The sequence below is a fragment of the Vombatus ursinus genome, unplaced genomic scaffold (genome assembly GCF_900497805.2).
Source record: "Vombatus ursinus unplaced genomic scaffold, bare-nosed wombat genome assembly UNPS02014787.1, whole genome shotgun sequence".
Lineage (NCBI taxonomy): Eukaryota > Metazoa > Chordata > Mammalia > Diprotodontia > Vombatidae > Vombatus > Vombatus ursinus.
Window position 1 is genome coordinate 430,412 of NW_020954565.1, and position 19,878 is coordinate 450,289.

General features: G+C 36.5%; 1 protein-coding gene across 1 annotated transcript in view; it reads right to left on the minus strand.

The window, feature by feature from the left end:
* DPYD (dihydropyrimidine dehydrogenase) overlaps positions 1–19,878 on the minus strand; it is a 1,024,364-nt gene that overhangs the window by 242,410 nt on the left and 762,076 nt on the right. Inside the window, exon 18 of the mRNA XM_027868249.1 lies at positions 18,429–18,548. Within this exon, the coding sequence (XP_027724050.1) occupies positions 18,429–18,548 (120 nt within the window). The remainder of the gene's footprint in view (positions 1–18,428; positions 18,549–19,878) is intronic.

Sequence of the window (19,878 nt, forward strand, 5' to 3'; positions counted from 1 at the left end):
TCCCATTGCCTAAAACTGAAAGACTGTCTTCACCTTTGAGTGGCTTATAAATAGGTCATAGTAGTTTGTGGTGTGTTTTGACATTTTTCACACTTTATTTTGTATCAGTTAATTATATTACAATATGACATTTTCTATCAGTTAATTATTGCTTCTAACAAATTGTAAGCTCCTATTCACCTTTGGAATTTTTTTTTGTTTGTTTTTAATGATGACCAAATTAAGGGAAAAATATTTTTGAGACAAGTACAAAATAGTGTGGCACAGAATACATTTGGAAATATAGAAGGAATGGAGAGGAAGGGGAATCTTAAAGTCATTTACACTGTGAATAGAATAAAAAGACTTCCAATTTCCAAGAGCTAGCTGTGAGTTAGCCCTTTGCCACACGTACTTTTCAAGCCTCAGTCCATTTTCCCTGAACTCTGTATGTACTTGTGAAAGAATGTGTCACAGACTTTGGAAGAGAATGTTTTGTACTAACTGTACTTACTCTACTACCTCAGTAAATACCTTCTGCTAAAAGATACTATTTGGTGCTGGCTAAATGATTCTCAACTGATAATCTTGGGGAGGAGACAGGACTCCTCTGGGGACTGACGCCAATGATACTGCAGAATTGCCAGCAATTACCCTTAGAACCCTAGGTAGGTGGATGGGTAGGTTAGAATGTAACTAGCCAAGTTCTAGGGACCTAAGTCATCAGTGGGAGTTAGAGTTGGAAGAAGGATACCTCAGTGTATAGATGGACTACACATGTTCATAAGATTCAAACAATTTCAGGTAATGAAAAATTAGGCATGGCCTGGTTCAATATTAATGTGTTAAACCTCTGAATGTTTTGAAGTTGGTTAGAAAAGTTAAGGACTGGGGTTTTTGTTTGTTTTGGGAAAAAGAAGAGGACCAAAGACTGTTGTGTGGTATGAATGAAACAATAGGATGATAAGATAATAATAATAATATTTTATAACTTTTTAAGGTTTATGAAGCACTTTACATACATTATCCCATTTGATTCTCACAAGAACCCTGTGAAGTTGATGCTATTATTATTATTCCCATATTCCAGATGGGGGAACTGAGGCCGAGAGATCTAGTACCTTATTAGGATCATATAGCTAGAAAATGTCTGAAGCAGAATTTGAACTTGGTTCTTTCTTATTCTGTGTCCAGCATTCTATCTTCTGTGCCACCTAATGTCCTAATGGAGACAAGGTAGAACCTGAAAAAGACAGGAGGGGAGAGCCCACACAATGATCATTGGAAGGGACTTTGGAGGTTGTTTATTTCAATTTGTAACTGAACAAGAATTTCCTTTACAAAACATCAAACAAGTAATCACCTAGCCTTTACTTGGGGACTTCAAGTGAAGGTGGAACCCAAGACATCTCAAAGAAGACCAGAACCTTTCTGGATAGTTCTGTCCCATTTTTTTTCTTAATTAAGTATGAATTTGCTTCTTTGCATTTTCTAACCAAATTCTACCCTCTGGACCCAAACAAAACAAGTCTAATCTTTCTTTTATGGGATAGTCATTCAGATCTTAGAAGATACTTGTCATGTGTCCCTAAGTCTTTTGTTCTCTAGGCTAAATATTCTCATGTTCTTTGGACCATATATCATATATCATGAACTTAAGGAATTTCATTTCCACGGTTGTCTGCCTCTGGATACCTTATCAATGTTCTATATTGTTATGTTAAAATGTGGCCTGACTAGGACAGCACACAAAATGATTATCACCTCCATGGGCCTGAATTCTAGTCCGCTTTTCACATGGGCTGAGATTGTATTAGGTTTCTTGACTGCCTCATCGAATTTGCTGTTCACTAAAATTCCCAGACCTTTTCATATGGAATGTGGTCTCCCCTATACTTGTGAAGACACTTTCTTGAACTAGCTTTTAAGACTTCACGATTTTCCTGACTAAACTTTATCAGATTAGAATTGGCCAAAAGATGGGATCCCACCAGAAAAAAACACTTTGGGAAAGGCTATTCCATTTCTTGAAATACCTGAATAATTCAGGAAAGTCACAAAAGAGAGGATTTCTGCTCCCTCATGTTTTGTCCCTACCCCCAACTGCAGGGGCCACATCAGCAATGTTGTTTTCACATTAAGAGGCAGAGTGCTTAGTAACAGTCCCCTCCCCTTTATCTCTAGAATGCCAGCTCTCTAAACTTGGGAACTTTTGAGATACTGTTAAGTCAAATCCAAGCCTCAAGTTTCCCAAGATATCTTCTTTTTCTGGATAGAAGACTAGGTTCTAGTATAATACCACTCAAGAAATACCCTTCCTCTAATTAGGTGGTGGGGGTTCAGGAATGGCATTATACAGGGACCCCTGAAGCCATGTGGGACAGTTTCTATGTTTCTTCAGGACATTGTTTCTTCTTAGGTAAGGAAAAATCCACTTTCTGGTCTCTAGTCTCTGGCCTGTGCTTAGAAAGAGAAAAAGAAAGGCAAAAAGTGTCCGGGAATCTTCCCCTTTGTGTGGCTGATACACGAAGCTCACATGTATTTTTTCCCAAAGAAAGGCATTAATGATTCCTGAGGAGAAATTGACAAGACCCCTTCCCCAGATCCTAGGTTTGCTTTAAACTCTGTTGTACTCTCAGTGTCTCTCCAAAAGAAAGGCAATATGAGGAAAGAAGTTAAAGGGGGCTGAGGAGGTTCCCTTTCACTATGGGATGGCTCCTCCCACAAGAGCTTAAGCCAACAAAATCATCTTGGGCATAGGACAATTACTGAAACCCATCCCCTGGGAGGCACCAAGGGATAGTTCTAAATTACCAAATTCATTTTTGGTGCAGCCCTACTCACACAAATTTAATCAGGAGTTATCTTTTTGGCGTGGGCATGGTAAGACTATGAAAAGAGTGGAATAGTGTCCTGAAGGAGGCTATTATTTGTTCTGCACTGCCAACAGTCATGAAGTGATAGAAATACAGTTACCACCCCCTTGAATGGCTCATCAGAAGAGGTGAAGAACCCTATGGTGGTGAAGAGGCTGACCACAGAACTGATCAGGAAGGTAAAAATTCACAGTAGAAAAGATGCTAATTAAAATATTGGTAGAACACCATTACTTTCATAAACACCAAACACTCGGAAAACAAGGTATAGCTTGGTGAACTTTCATTCCCAATCTCCTTATATTCATTTGAGGTGGGGGAGTGTAAAAGGTGCAAACAATCAAACAAGTTATGGACAGATTCAATCATTTAGATCATTGATTTTTCAATTCCTGGATGAAGTTACTGCCCTGATACATTTTGCTAAGAATTCTTACCTCCCAGGCATTTGACTTTCCAATGTTCCACATGAGCAAGAATAGGTTTTGGCTGCCTTTAGAGTATTATTGTATCACAAGATAAACATTTTCTTTTATTTAGCCATTTTTGGTAGTATTGATCTGTTTTTAAAGATATCATCTCTCGGTGACTAGAAGTCTTTACGTAAAATTGGGGTACTGAAGATGCCCCTGATTAGGTACAGCCATCCTAGGTGGCCTCCGAGGCCTTTTCTGATTCGTATTGTGGGATTCTGTGCATGTGACACTTTATGACTATGACTAATGGGCCAGTAAATACTCATTTGGCATGCCCCATGACTTTGCCTATTCCCATGAGGGCTGAGCACTTTTTCCCTATTTCCCTAGCTTGATAAGCACTGGAGAACCACTAGTTGAGTAAACCAGAGTTTACAGAGGAGGCACTTCAGAGGAGATTAAAAAGTGAGCAACTGATGAGTCAATCTAGAAGTAGATAACATTCTAATGAGGGGGCATTGTTATTTTATTTTAAAGTGGTTTTTATTGAATGACCACCATCTAACAACCATTTCAACTGAAGGCAGAGCGAATGTCCCCAAAAAGTTGAGGACATACCCATTGTGTTGGGCAATATTCTCATCTATAGCAAAGCACTGCCAGTTAAACATTCTCTGTCCTCCTAACCCAGGGCCTAGCTTGAGAAGATCACAGAGCAATACTCCAATTATGCCAAATCACCTGACAGTATTACTAAACCCCAAAGCAACAGTCTTGGTGTTCAGATCTAACTAGTGCACAGGAAAGGAAAATGAGAATGGTGAAGTCAGGTTAATATTCTTGGGTACATTGAAGGGATAGCATCATACAGGAAAGAAATATTTTTTTTGGTACGTAACTGTGTTAATTTCAAGTGCTGAAAACATCTAAAATACCATGGACTATGATCCTGAGCAGGAAAACAAACTATCAAATTTATTTGTCTTGGTGAATCCAGTTTTATCTCATCAACATTAACTATTTTTATAAAAAAAAGCAATAGTGTAGTAGTAGGAGGATCAGCATTTGGACAAAGAAAAGTAATAAATAAACATGACTTTTTCCTATAAATCTTGCTGTCTTTCCAGTCTTTCACGTTATTCCTCTCCATTTAGTCCAGCCAGACTGACTTGGTTGTTGTTCCTCATATATCATGCCTCATCTCCTGTATCTATGCATTTGTACTGGCTTTACCCCAGAATGGGCTCTTTCTTCACTGTCACCTCTTGGAATCCCTAGCTTCCTGTAAGTATTAACTTAAATACCACTTTTTTGTTTGTCCTGATTTGTAGGAGGTCTTTCCTGAGGTTCTGTCTTTTTCTGTTTTAGATGCTATTTACAAAAAAATGACAATAGGAGAGACACTGATGCCCAAGTCATGACATTTGGAAGGAGCTACTGTCTTCCTATTAAATGCTCTGGCTAAGAGCTAATCAATTGATGTGATAGTTGCCCTGTGTTTTTTTTTCTTTTTCTTTCTTTCTTTCTTTCTTTCTTTCTTTCTTTCTTTCTTTTCTTTTCTTTTTTTTTTTTAGGCAGTTGAGGTTAAGTGACTTGCCCAGGGTCAAGTGACCCTCAGACCAAAGTCTGAGGCTGGATTTGAACTCGGGTCCTCCTGACTTCAGAGACAGTGCTCTATCCACTGTGCCACCTAGCTGCCCCCCATGTTTTTGGTAATGTATAAGAAAATATCAGATATATCCATTCATTGCCTTTGAATTCATTGTAAGACTATAAGGTAAGTGGATAAAGTGACAGGCTGAGGTGAGGAGAGTTGCTGTGTTTGTTGCGAGGATCACATGAAACTTGTTCAGAACGAGTCCTTTACTTTTCATCAGATCCGAAATGTGTATCTGTAGCTCTTTGATTTGAAGTTATATGAAGAGTAAATATACAAACATCTCCCTCAATATCTGAGGGGATTCTTTGAATGTTTGATAGAATTCACTTGTAAATCCATCTGGCCCCTTGGGAAGTCCATTTATGACTTATTCGGCTTCTTCTTCGGAAATGAGGTTGTTTAAGTTCTCTATATTTTATTTTGTTAATTTGGGTATTTTGTGGTTTTTGTAAATATTCGTTATTTTCACTTAGGGCTGTCAGTTTTATTGACATGTAGTTAGGTAAAACATTTTCTAATAATATCCTCTATTTCTTCTTCATTCATTATGAATTATATTTTTTCATTTTTGGTACTTATAATTTTGTTTTCTTCTTTCTTCCTTAAATTAGCTAATGCTTTGTCTATTTTTCAAAATTTCCTATTTTATTTAATTATTTTTTTTGTTTCCAATTTTGTTAATTTTTCTATATGAAGATCTCTGGTTTGATATTTAATTGGAATTAAAAAAATGGCTTTCCAATATTTGTAGTTGGAATTCATTGATCTAGTCTCTTTTGAATAACAGTATTTAGAGATATAAAACTTCTTTTATAATATTCTTTGTCATTGTTATCATTATCGTTAATGAAATTATAATTTAGATTTTTTTCTTTTATCTAACAATTCTTCAGGATTAAATTATTTAGTTTCTAGTTTTTTTTAATATTTCCCCCAGGAATTCTTTATTTAATATAATTTTATTAGATTGTGATTAGTAAAGGATACGAATAACATTATTGCTTTTCTGTTTGTAACGTTTTTATATCCTATGACATGATCAACTTTTGTAGCCATGCACATTTAGCCATGCACAAGTAGCCATGCACAGCTGAGAAATATGTATATACCTTTCTATTCCCATTCAGTAATTGTGATGGGTCTACTATATCTAATTTTTCTAAAATTGTAGTCTGGTCTTTTATCTCAGGGGCATATTGTCCCATAAGTCAACAATGGCTAGGCTTAACTTAATTCAGTTCCTACAAAGTATTGGTTCCATCAAATGTCAACTGGTAGGATTTTCTCTGGTTGAGTGTTTGTCTTAGTTATCACTGAGCTGGAGTCCAGAAGGTCCTGAGTAAAGGTCACTTCTTGCTCCTCAGGGCAGGAGTGCTGTGCTGCCTGTAAACTCAAACTTTTGAACTCATGAGATTATAGGCTCTACTTACTTCACCTGTTGCCATGAGTGAAGGAGCCCCTGTGCTCTATAAAAACCACTGAAACAAAGAAGAATTGGCTGATGCTAACAAGTCTTTTTGGATGCTTCTGCAGATAATCAAAGAGTCTCTTCTTTACCACATGGTTAGCCAACCAGAGCAATGTACAGAATGTCCATACATGTTATACAGTCTCTCCAAGGCACATTCATTCCACATCACCATGACTCTTCCAGAATCAGAAGAGTCTTACAAACATCTCCACTTGGGGAAATATCGTTAGAGGCACTCTGCATGTGACAGGCCTCCATTATATTAAAAAAAAAGAAGTGAAAGGGAAGATGGGAATATTGCCCTATTTCAGGAGTTTGGGGGGAATAAGAGTGTGATACATAGGAAAAGTGGAAGGAGCAAAACCACTGAACACTTGGCAACTCAGAAAAAGATATAAAGCTCTCCCTAAAGGGGAGGAGGTTGAGAAGGAAGGAGGTATTGTCCCTGAAGGAATGATAATATGGATACACAAGTGAAGATCATATTAATAGGCTCAGAAGAGGAAGAGAGGCACAGTTGTGCTTGGTAGCGCCTTTCTAAGGGTTATTGAGGCTGTTGTCTTCTTAACAACAGAAAGGGCTGCTATCTTCCTGGGAACCTTACCTGAGAACCTCCCATACCTGCTGTGGGTTTCTGATGATTGATGTGGACTTAACTGATATTACAAATGGAACTTAGAGAGAATTGCCAAAGATCACATAGTTAAAGGTGGTGTTTTCATCATAGCTGCACACAGAAGACAGGGATTCAGAAGAGAAAGAGAAAAGAAATTTGGTAAGGTTGAGATCTCGTCTGAGAATTATATTTGAATTTCTGAATCATCATTTAAAATACTGGAACAATAGATTCTTGGCTAGGAAGAAATCTACCTAAAAAGGGCTGTTAAGAACATATTTGCCTCAAGTCTTGAAAACCTCATCAAAAGGACTTTAAGCTGAAAAAGAGGAGAGGCAAGAAACTACCTATGTGAACTCTCTAAGATAGATAAAATAAGATAGTAGCTACAATATAAGTAGAAGAATAGCAGTAGATAAATTCAGAAATTCAAATGAGAAAAATGAAAGGAAGGAAATGAAAGTAAAACCCACAACCTCATATGTCCATACATAACTGCACAAAGTATAGGCAACATGCAAGGGGAATTGGAGATCAAAATTCAAGGAAGAAAACTTAACTTCAGTGACTACATAGTCTCATGTTGGTTTAAAGTTGCTAACCCTCATCTGTCTTCACTATTACCGTCTCAATATTTCCAGATCATTTTTCTCCTCTACAGGGAAGCTTATTTGCATAAAAAATTAAGCAGCATTTAAAATTTTTTTATAAAGGAATGTTTCTATTCGTGTTGTTCCTTTGAGATATAAGTGCAACAAAGGGGGGAGCATTAAGATTTTTTTCTCTGCTTTCCTCATTAACTTTTACATTTTCAATAAAATGTTAGGGGTATAAAGGACATTAGCATTTATGTAAGGGATTTTGTGCTTTCCAACTATTGTGTTTTCCTTGAGTAAATGAGAGAGACTTGGGTTTGAATCTAGCTTCTGAGAATTTCTAGTTTTCTAACTACGGGTAAGTCACTTAATAATGACTAGAGTAGTTCCTTCACAGGGTAACTCATAGGAGTGTTGTGAAGCTTGAATGGGATTATCCAGGTAAAGTGTCTTGACTTTACAAATTTTAAAGCACATATAAATGTCAGCTATAATGATTATGTAGTCTAACCTCCTTATTTTTTTTTGATTGGAATTTTTTTAATATATAATAACATAGTATACTTCTTTACTAACACCTTAAATAATAAGATAATACATTTAAAATATAAATAAGTTAAAATAAATTTCATTTTAAAAGGCATCAGTATAAAGACAATTGTATCCTAACTTGAATAAAAACATTAAACTGTAAGGTGATCTTTGGCAAGACAACATGTAAGTAACGTTGGACATCCAATCAATTTTGGTTTTGCTTTTGAGAAGTACAAGTGTTGAAAATCCCATCTTACTTTACAAGACAGGGATTCCTTTCAATGAATACTAGAATCCTTCAAGGCTTTTTTTTTGTTTGTTTTGTTTTTGTTTTTGTTTTTCTCTTTTTAAAATTTTTTTATTAATTTATTTTGATTTATCAACAATCACTTCCATATGCTTTTGAGTTTAAAATTTTTCTCCCCCTTCCTCCCCACCACCCTCCCCAAGACGGTGCACAATCTGATATAGGCTACACATATACATTCCTATTAAACATATTTTCACATTAGTGATGTTGTAAGTAAAAATTAGAACCAATAGGAGGAAGCACCAGAAAGAGGAAACAAAACTCAACAGAAGAGAAAAAAATAGCAATTCAAATTCCATAGTTCTTTCTTTGGATGTGGATAGCATTTTCCATCATGAGGCCTTTGGAGATGTCCTAGATCCTTGTATTGCTGGGAAGGGTTAAGTTTATTAATATTAGTCATTGCACAACGTGGTTGTTATTGTGTTCTGCTCACTTCACTCAGCATCAGACCATACAAGTCTTATTTTGCAAGATTAAACAAAACAAAATAAAACTGAGGCTTAAAGAAGAAGTGACTTACCCAAGGCCACACAGCAAGTTCTTGATCTTCAGGGAAAATAAATAATTGGAAAGGTGTGACTTTCACGACATGACTTGAATTGCAAGCAAACTTGTCATATCAGCATTGCAAAAAGGTCTCAACATGACTGTATCTCAGGATTCCTTTGCTTGGGAGAAGCGTAGGAGGCTGTTTTGGTGCAGCCTGAGATGAAATGTTTACTTCTTTTAAACAGTAATCTATGAAAGTTTTATGAATTTGTGGCTGTAAGTTGTAAAAATGTGATGCTTTTGTTGACTAAATGAAGATATGATTTTTTTCCCCTCTAAGTGAGTTTTCACTGGTTTGTATCTAAGAAGTGTGAAAACATATAAGGTTATAACATTTGCTTTGTAGTAGAATCTTAAGCCTATATAATTTTCAAAAAATAATATACAATGCTTTAATGGTAAGATGAAACATTCAAACAAAAGTTAAAATCACCTTTAAAGAAACCTTATGTCAAAACAAGTTATACATTAATATGAAAATTATTATTCAGAGGCTAATCCAGTAACATGATCCTAAAATAAGGTTAGATTTTTTTCAAATTCGGACTACTGGTGAATCAGTGGAGATAGTTGCATGGCATCACTGGTCTCTTACCAAGATTCCCCTAGCTAAATAGCACCTTTAGATAGTTTCCATAATAGGGCCTAATTCAGTGTCATTAACCCCTTTACAGCTACTAACATGCAACAACTACAAATTAAACAAACAAATGTTTACTGAACATCAATTGTATTCCTAATTAATTTCAATCAACATTTGTACTGCTCCTAGTATGTGCAGGGCATGTGCTAAGTGCTGAGGATACAAGTCAAAGATGAAATACTTCTTGCCCTCAAGGAGCTTCTGTTCTAATGGTGCTTCCACATCCCACATACTATAGCAACGTTTTACATGAGACTTCAACAAAAGCAACTCCTGGCCTAGCAGAGCACTGGCCCTGAAGTCAGGAGGACCTGAGTTCAAATCTGGCCTCAGACACATAACAATCACTAGCTGTGTGACTCTGGGCAAGTCACTTAACCCCAACTGCCTAACCAAAAACAAAAACAAAAACAAAAAAAAACTACCCCAAAACAAAAAACTCCTTCTGAAGCTTACATACCACTGTTTGTTTGCCATAAAAGTAAGAGAAGTACATGGCACAATTTTCATTTCAAGTGTATATATCATCTAACTGGGGAGAGAATTGGCTATCTGAAAATAATAGTACAAATAAGAGAACCTTTTCTCTTTTCTACCACAGTATAATTCGTTAGTTGGGCAGCTAGGTGGTGCAGTAGATTGGGCGCTGGGCCTGAAGTCAAGAGGACCAGAGTTCAAATCTGGCCTCAGACACTCACTAGCTGTGTGACCCTAGGCAAGTCACTTAACCCTGTTTGACTCAGGTTCCTCATTTGGAAAATGAGCTGGAGAAGGACATGGCAAACAACTCCAGTATCTTTACCAAGAAAACCCCAAATGAGGTCATGAAGAGTCAGGAACGACTGAAATGACTCAACAACAACAAAATAATTAGTTTATTAGGTTATTTTATATTGATCAAGATATCATTTGTTAAGGTAGAAAGAAAAAGAAGCAGCTAAGGAAAAAAAATTAAAAAGTCTGAAGTCTGTTCCTCTCTCTGTCAATGGCTTGTGGACCAGTAAATTAGTTCTTAAAAGTCACTTTGTCTTGGTGATTAGTTAGTGCAATGATTACCCTCTCCATTCACATATAGGAAAGACAGCTTAAAATAGTGTATAAAAGAGCTGGCCTTGAAGCCAGGAAGACTTTGGGTTTAAGTCTTGATTCTGACACATACTGACTTCAAAGCAAGTCCCAACCTCCCAGTGTTCTAGGATATCCTACTGTAAGGCTATATCTTCTTTCTACAGTTGGTCCCAGCCTGCATTGACAGAGGGCATTTCTTCATCCTGGAGCTTCATATACCCATCAGATCATAGTTTTAGTCCCTCCCCTATAACTATTTTCACTTCTATCACTTAGTCAATCAATGAGCATTTATTAGGTAGACTATGTTCCAGGCACTAGCACCTAAGCTTTAAAACAAATGAACCAAAAAAAAAAAAAAACCAAACCCCAAATACATTTTATAGTTATGAACCTCGCTTTACCCTTGTCGGCTCCAATTCCTTTTCAAAGGAAGACTAGTATCCGTAAATTATTCTCAGTATCCATTATGAAGGAATTTTGTCTACCCAATTGTGTGTACTCACTGTATTGAATGTTAATGGTATGATATGATCTCTTTTATGAGGAAACCTAGGATTATATATTCTATTTATTATATTAGCCACAAATGAATTCTGACCATGTTCCTACCATTTGGATTCAGATTCAGATTACATGGATAGGCATACAAATATTTATGAGATATAATAATTTTCTTTTTTTCTTCCCATGAGAGAAATCTTTTGGGTTATTTTGGAAATAATATACTTAATTATTTGTATCTACGTGATCAATGGTTGTAGCTTTTTATCTTCTACCTGAGTCTATGCTCAACTTCAATAGAAGGTGAGGGTACTTTGGAAGTGAAAATAAAATTCTTCCCCCCCACTATCATCAGTGAACCCTGAAACAACAACAAAGCATTATGACTCTCTAATGTTCAAAAATCAAAAGTTCACCTAATTTCCTTATTATAAAAACTGCCACAGTAAATCAGGTGTTTGTGTCCAGCTACCTCCAGGATCACTGGAGACAAGAGAAAGCTAATGGCAATTTGATAGTGCTCTAAATGACGGGAATAAATACCCTGGGTTCCAAGTCAGAGGAATGCTGGACATTTCTGTCTGATGCTTTGGGGATTCGAGCCAACTAATGGATAAAGATGGTGAGGAATCTCATTCTAGTCATGCCCTCCTTTCCTAATTTCCCTTTTCACTGTTTTGTCTTCTTCGCCTGTTCCTTGGGGAGCTGAGTGATTGATAGCCTAATCCAATGACTGTATTACAGCTGCCTCAACTTGGACTCTTTTCCTTATCATTAGCAGTTAGCCTATGGTTAAATTCACAGCTCACTGCTTGGTACAGCCCCTGAGATTTCAGGGTCTGGCCTTTAGAAAATATTTAACATAAAACTGAAATCTTGACATACTGAGAACTCAGTTCTCTGCAAGGCTTCTTTAATTAATCCAATGTACTGTAGCATTGTTCTGTATGAGACTCTGACATGGGGAACTGTTTCTGAAGCTTACAGAGATGTGTAGTTCTAAATTAAACAGTCACTGACGTGTACCTACACTGATTTTTTTTTTAGTACAGGAGATATGCATGAATCTGAGAATATTTAAATTCAATCTCAGAGACACAATACTCTCTAGTTTTACTTTCATAATAGAACATTTTTGATTAATTTCAAGCTTGAAATCATCCTTTATGAAACACACACACACACACACACACACACACACACACACACACACACGAAGGAGATTTAATAATTCATTATCACTGCTGCAAAGGTAAGAAGTCTCCTTAATGCGCCTGTCATAGTCTTTTGGTTAACAAAGTCTAGCAAATATTTTCTTAGGAACTGACCGAGCTTCCGTTACATGCACTCCCACCTCCAGCCCCTCCCAACCTTGTTTTGACTAAGGATCCAGTAAGTATATTAGCTGATGTAAGAAAAAAAAAGCTGTTTGGTCCTATCAGCTTATCTTCAGAATTATAGTTATATTAAAATAGCTATGGAAGGGATGGAGACCTTGATCTGTGCTTTCCACCTTTGCCCTAGCTCCAGTCAGTCGAAGAGCTGTAAGCTTCTATGAATATGGCAGCTGAGTCCCAGATGAAAAATTATGCATCTCATAAACTGCTATTCTGCTGAAATGTCAAGCTATGGCAAGGCTGTACCTCAAACTCAGCACTTGGCATTTTCCTTCTGTCTGCTTTGTTGCCATGAAGCAAACACGAACAGTGAGGATTTGTGTAGGGCAGGTAGCAGGCGAGCTCGCTGTCAAAAATCTATTATTAGGGCTCTGATCTCCTGCACAGACCAATGACGGCCGTACACTGAGAAAATCAGGCAGCAGCAAAGACAATATAATAGAAAAGAGAATTCTTTGTGAATCTCTACATGAATATATTCAAATGAGCATTATTTAAATGAGAGGTTTTTTTTTCCTAATGGCTGAGCTGCTCGCAACAGAACTGATAATTTATAATGGAAAATGGAATGCTGCATCTTTATTTGATAAATCTCCTTTAGACTGTTGTGGTTGTAGTGTTTTTGTCCAAGTACAGCCTTTATACTATTAAGGCATTAATAATTATGATCAGTGAAACTTCTGAGATTGTTAGGTCTCCACAAATTTGAATAGTACGCAGATCAAATTTTTAGTTCACGATACAGCTCAGAAGTCAGTGGTCTGAGAGAAAATGAAAATTCTGCCTTTTAGGAATTGTTCTTTCTTTTATGTTTTTGGTTTGTTTAAATTTGATATTTATTTTTATTTTCCATGTTGAAACTGAAACTTCTATAGCTATTGATGGTAACACAGAGGTCTTAATTTGATAGGCTATAATTTAGGTGAGTTTGATAAAAGTTACCTATGCACTTATAATTATATAAAAGTCCATATGTGAAGTGTTTTGTAAAATTTAAACCCCTTTATAAATGTTATTTTTATTTTTTTTCAAGGTTCAGCTCAGGTGCCACTTACTATAAACACAAAATTTTTCCTCACCTGCCGGTTGTTGGTGTTTCTCTCCCTGCCCCTCCCTTCCCCTGGACTTTATATTTAATTTGTGCATATTTTGCATTTACTAATTTGTATACCTATTATTTCTTCTCCATGAAATGTAAGCTCCTTGAAAGTAGGTTCTATTTCATTTTTTGTCCTTGTATTACTTACTTTCTCTCTCTCTCTCTCTCTATATATATATAGATACATATATCTATATATGAGATATATACCATTAAGAGCTACTTAATAAAATAAAACTCTGAGGCACGTGGATTTTTTTATATTCATATATGATGTAAGAACCCCAGCATGATTCTTCAAACAATCTTGTTATTGCTAGTATGTATGAAACTATTTGTTACAATAAAATTCAAGCACAACTCTTGATTTTCTAGGAGACAATATGATATTTTTTCATTCTCAGTTTTAAAGAAATGATAATCATAAGCTTATCAAGACAACAAGAAAGGTTATGCTTTTTCATGTATTATATATGAAATTAGTTGTAGACACTGAGCAACCAAAGCTAAAGATAGCTACTACATTCTTATGCAAAGAGTTGAAAATTTATTCCTAAAGATCTGTTTAAAGAGAAACCAAAACATTGGGGGTGGGAGGAGGGTCAGTGCTTAAATTCTTACTTTCATTCAAAACCACTGATTGAAGTTATTAAGACTTCTTCAAATTGTATAATTTATACATCTATACTTAACAATGCTAAGCACAAGTTTGCAAAACTATTAACAAAATGTCCACTTTGTCCTTTCTTATACTTGTTTAAAAAGTTTAAAAAGAAAAAAAAATTACCATAAGGAATTGTGGAACAGTTAACAGAACTCACAGTGAACAGCCCAGAAGGAGGAAATAATATATTGCTGACAATTTTCTAGTTGTTGTTCAGTTGTTTCTTTCATGTCTGACTCTTTGTAATCCCATTTGGGGTTTTCTTGGCAAAGATATTGGAACAGTTTGCCATTTCCTTCTACAGCTCATTTTACAGCCAAGGAAACTGAGGCAAACAGGGTTAAGTGACTTGCCCAACGTCACACAGCTAGTAAATGTCTGAGGTCAGATTTGAACTCAGGAAGATGAATCTTCCCTGCCTCCAGGCCCAAGTCTCTATCCACTGCACCACTTAGCTGAAAATTAGACAATTTTCCAATCATTTGTTATTTATTTGTAGACTGTAACAGCTCTGTTTTGAATAAGCTGTTAGTTTGCTCAGTAAATGTATTAGTTAATGTTTAGCCCTTTTATATAAAGGATTTCTGTACGTGTATTACATGATAAATAAAGGTCCTAGAAGTTCAAACATGTTGTTCTTTCATCCTAGACAATTTCCCATCTCAGAAATAGTAGTAACAACAAGTTGGCAGTTTTATTATTAAATAAAAATGAATATTGTTGAAATAATTTACTTTATCAGACAGTATCTTCAAACAGAGTCCAAATGTGAAAACCACAAGAGGAAAAATAATGACACTTTTCATGAAATTCAACAAATCAGACACAGATAGAAGAACAGTCAGCCAATCTCAAAGTTTTGAAGACAGAATGAGCCACTGGAAAATGTTTTTCTCTTCTCATTAAATAGATTTGTTCAAAATTACCTTACTTCAAATGCTTTCTCTTCATGGAATCATTCCATTACGATTTTCCCAATGTGGTCATAAAGCTATTTCAGATGAATCAGATTCAAGAAAACAGTTTCTTTAATTGATGCCTGGAAGAGGAGAATACTTAACACTCCAGTTTTTTGTCTGGATCTGTGATATCATGAAGGTAGGGAACTCTTGGTGAGGAGCCTATCTCCCTGGGTTCAGATCAGTGACTTATCAGCAATATACAGTCTCAGGGAGTTACCTGGGGGATCTGAGAGTGGAAGTGCATTACCCGGGATCCCAAAGCTAGTATATGCCAAAAGTTGGACTTTAAATGGCATCTTCTGATCTAAGCCAGCTACCTATCTGCTATACCATGCTGCCTCTCCCAGTCATTATTAAGTCTCCTTAATAAGGCTTTTGCTACTTGATATGAAGTCTTCATTCTTAAGAACCAAAGGAAATTATGATTCATTGGTGGTATGTTGTGACATTAAAAAAAAAAAAACAACACCTCTTCCTTCTTTTAAAAGGCTAGACAAGGTGGTGAACCTGTGGCCTTCAGGCCACATGTGGCCTTCTAGGTCCTTGGGTGCGGCCTTTTGACTGAGTCCAAGTTTTACAGAACAAATCCTTTTATTAAGAGGATTTGTTCTGTGGAGTTTCAATTCAGTTAAAGGTCCACACTTGGGAACTTAGAGGGCCACCTTTGGCCTGAAGGCCACAGGTTCCCCAACCCTGGCTGCTAGGGTGTTCGACCATAGTCTGGTTTGACTAGGTGTATAACTAATCCACAAAGAGCTCGTGAACCTACTAGAGAAAACAGTTCTTCCCCAGTAATGGAAAATATAGGTGGTATAACCACCAGAAATTGAGCTGTATTTAGCTTTCAGGTTTTTGATTCTGTGCTTCAGGCAGCTCTTCTAGGACTCAACTACAAATTCCAATTCTCTGGGGAACTCTTAGAAAGACATTAGTACTGTGCTTTGGCAAATTTTGTAAATCTTGTAAAGATATACTGGTCTATTTCATGCGATTTTCTCCTTGGAGGTAGCATTTTAAGTCTTGACAGCCATGTTCCATATTACTAAGAAAGATACTTAGTTATTTTGATTATACTACCTCTCCTATTTGAACATCATTGTTATTTAACACTTATTTAGCACAAGTGTGTTTGGCTTTGTTTTGTTATTGCTAATACTATAGATACTCAATTATAGAACTGATTTTACCCCTCCTCCAAAATATATATTACCCCTGCCTGAACTGCCTTTCAGATTACATTACCTTTAAATCAAAGCAGTTGTTCTTTTTTGTTTTTTTTTGTTTTATTGTGGTTTTTTTTGCGCTCATTGGAAGAAACTTTTGCTGCTATAGTGCAGGCCTTAAAAAAAAACAAAAAACAGAGGACTTTAAAAAAAAAAACCTGGGGGGACTTTTCATGAACTCTATTTGAAATAAGTGACAAACCTTCAAATATCATGGTGATTTGCTTTTTTTTTGTTTTATTTTGTTTTTAAATAAACGCTCTATACTGACTTAGATCTACTACAGCCTGAGTGAATATTTACATCAGAATTTGTAAATCTGAGAAATAGAAGATTTTATGGAAATGCTAACTGGCCCTCAGGTATAGCTAGTTTGCTTTCAGGTATTGCTATGATTTCTGATGTTTGCATGCAAGTGCAGGTAGGTTTAAAAATGGTGACACAAAAGACTTTCCCTAATGCTATAATTCTGCAGTTTTATTAGACTGACTTACAGCATGGAGAATATTCAGAAATTGCAGTATAAATGAGAAAGTGTGAATGGTACCACTTATATAAAATACTACCGCAATAGTTGTTTTATTAATTTTTAATGTTCAGCACCCTCTGTGACCTCCTTTATTCTTTTGCTGTCAACATGGCAGGCTGGAAAAATTGAAATGGGCTGACAGAAAACATAGTGCACATTACAGCCCAACTCAAACCGTCTCTTACATGCACGCACATGTGCTCCTGTGTGTGCGTGCGTACACGCACACACACACCCACTCACACACACACACCATGCACCTTTGTTATTCCAACAATACAATTTAAGACTTTGGTGTACAGTCACCATAACTTCGGGTTATGGCTATGGACCAAGCAGGTGGCCTTTTCTAGCTTCATCCTATGCTGTATTGTTTCTCCAAATGGTATCCAATTAGAGCTATAATGGGACTCTTTCACCAGGGTTCCTAGACACACCTTCTGCTCTCTAAACATAATACCACAGCATGGACTGAAGCTTTATTTTGGTCTATCCAGTCTTATCCATATGCACATTTTGGTTTGATTCAGCACTGTTTTTCTTGAACAGTGGGACACTATTATGTTATGTATATTTACCACTGTCTCTATCACCAAGGAGACTAATCCCCATACCAGTACAGTCAAGAACCTCACAGCATTGTCTCAGCAAGACCTAGTTCATGTTGTCACAGCAACAGAGTGAGCTGGGTCAATGAATTAATACATTAGTGAATGCAGACACTGAACAGGATCATGGGCTTAAAACTTTTCATTATTGTTGTTGCTGTTGTTATTATTACTACTGTTATTATATTTTAATATAGGCACTAGAAGATTAAAAAAAAGACCACATGAAGGTACATGGCTTGGATCATAAAAGATCTTGTTCTCTGAATCTATCAAGGCAATTTTTAAAGTGGTTTGTTTTGGATGAAGCAAAGCAGACTTCAGACATGAGAGGAAGAAGAAAAGTAGTTTGGTCTTTTAAATAGATACTGCAATCAAGATACTTCCCCCTGACATTATCCTTTCATTAGCCTCTGTCTAGTATGGAGCATGACTATTGGGAGGATGAGAAATTATATGAAAAAGCAGAGGCCACAGGAGAGCAGAATTTCCCAATCCTGATCTCTATCCTGGTGTTCTGTTACACTGTTCTAGGAAAAAGGAAAGAGCATCATGAAAGTTTTCACACTCAGTTCTGTTCCATCTGTCCTGACTGTGAGGAATCTTGATTGGCAGTGAATTTTAAGAACTGAGTATTAGAGAAGAGAAGCTATTCTGGTTTTCTATGCGATTACCAAAGGCCTCTCAGGCTGCACAACACAATATGAAGGGCAAAACTTACCAGACACACTACCATATGTGGTCCTCTTCCCTACACCAACTGCAGGCCAGGGTGTGCTGTCTGCTCTGAGTCCTATCAGGCCCAAGACAGTGTTGGTGGCGGTAACACCATCTGCACCACCTGTATAGAGAAAGAAGTCAACATTCACTTGGAGTTATGGTGACAAGACTAATTGAAATCTTTTCCAGCCCACAGGCAGAGCAATGGGCATGGAAACAGTCCACACTTCTAAGAATACTCACTGCCACCTCCTTCCCATCTACTTTCATCTAACATTCATTCACTAAACATTTATTAAATGCCAACTCTGTGCACAGCATGAGTATGGATATTGGCTTTATGGAGTATAGATGAGTATAGATATCTGACTTTATGGAGTTTGTAGTCTGGCAAGAGAGTAATAAAAATCAGTGGGAATAATGTATACAAAGAATTTTATAAATTTTAGACGTCTATAAATGCAAATTGTTACCATGCCTCCATTCAAAAAGCATTCATTAAGCATGCACTGTGTGCCAGGCACTGTGCTATCTTATGAGGATAAAAAGACAAGGATAATCCCTACTCCACCTGTAGGTAGGTGCTATTGTTATCCCCATTTACAGATAAGGAAACTGAAGTTCAGGGAAGGTAAGTGATTTGTCCAGTTATATAGTTAGTAAGTTCTAGGAAGGGGTTTAAACCCGGGTCTTTTTGACTCTAATTCCAGCACTCTATCCACTAATGGCACACTTCTGTTCTAAATAAAATGGAAACGGGTAACTATTATCTTCAATATTACACAAGAAAGACTTTGGAGATGTATAAAACAAAGTGCTATGTGAGATCTAACAGATAAAGTCATTGTAGCGAGGGGACATCAGGAAACATTTTAAGGAGGAGGTGCCATTTAAATTGGGCTTTACAGGGCGGATAGCAATTCAGAAGTCAAAGAAGAGCAATGACAGTGAAGAACATTCCAGGTAGAAAGAATAGCATTCAGGATGTGATTCTTGAGACTGTAACTCAAAATATGGTAGAGAAGACTTTCTAATGGCCTTGTATTGAATCTACCATATAGGTCTACCAATGGTAGGCATTTCTTTGCACACATGCTTTTTAAAAACTGTACCCTATACTTAGGATTTCAGAAAATAATTTATTGGATAAAGCAGAAACTCAAAAATTCCTTAAGTTATTCATTCATTAATTCATTTATTATTTCTTCAGCAAATGTCTATTAAGGTCTTCCCATGGGTAGGGTATTATGAAAACCAAATGGGGCCCACTTTGAGGCTAGTGTAGATTTTGGATATTTTTCAAGATTTAGGAATGTTATTTAGATTTGTGGCTGTTAAACCTTCTAGATCTTTGGCTTTGAGGGTTTGAATGCTATTGCTGAAACCATGAGTTTATTATATACATCTGTACATTTGAAGCTGGGATTCATTTTCAAGCAGAACCGATGATG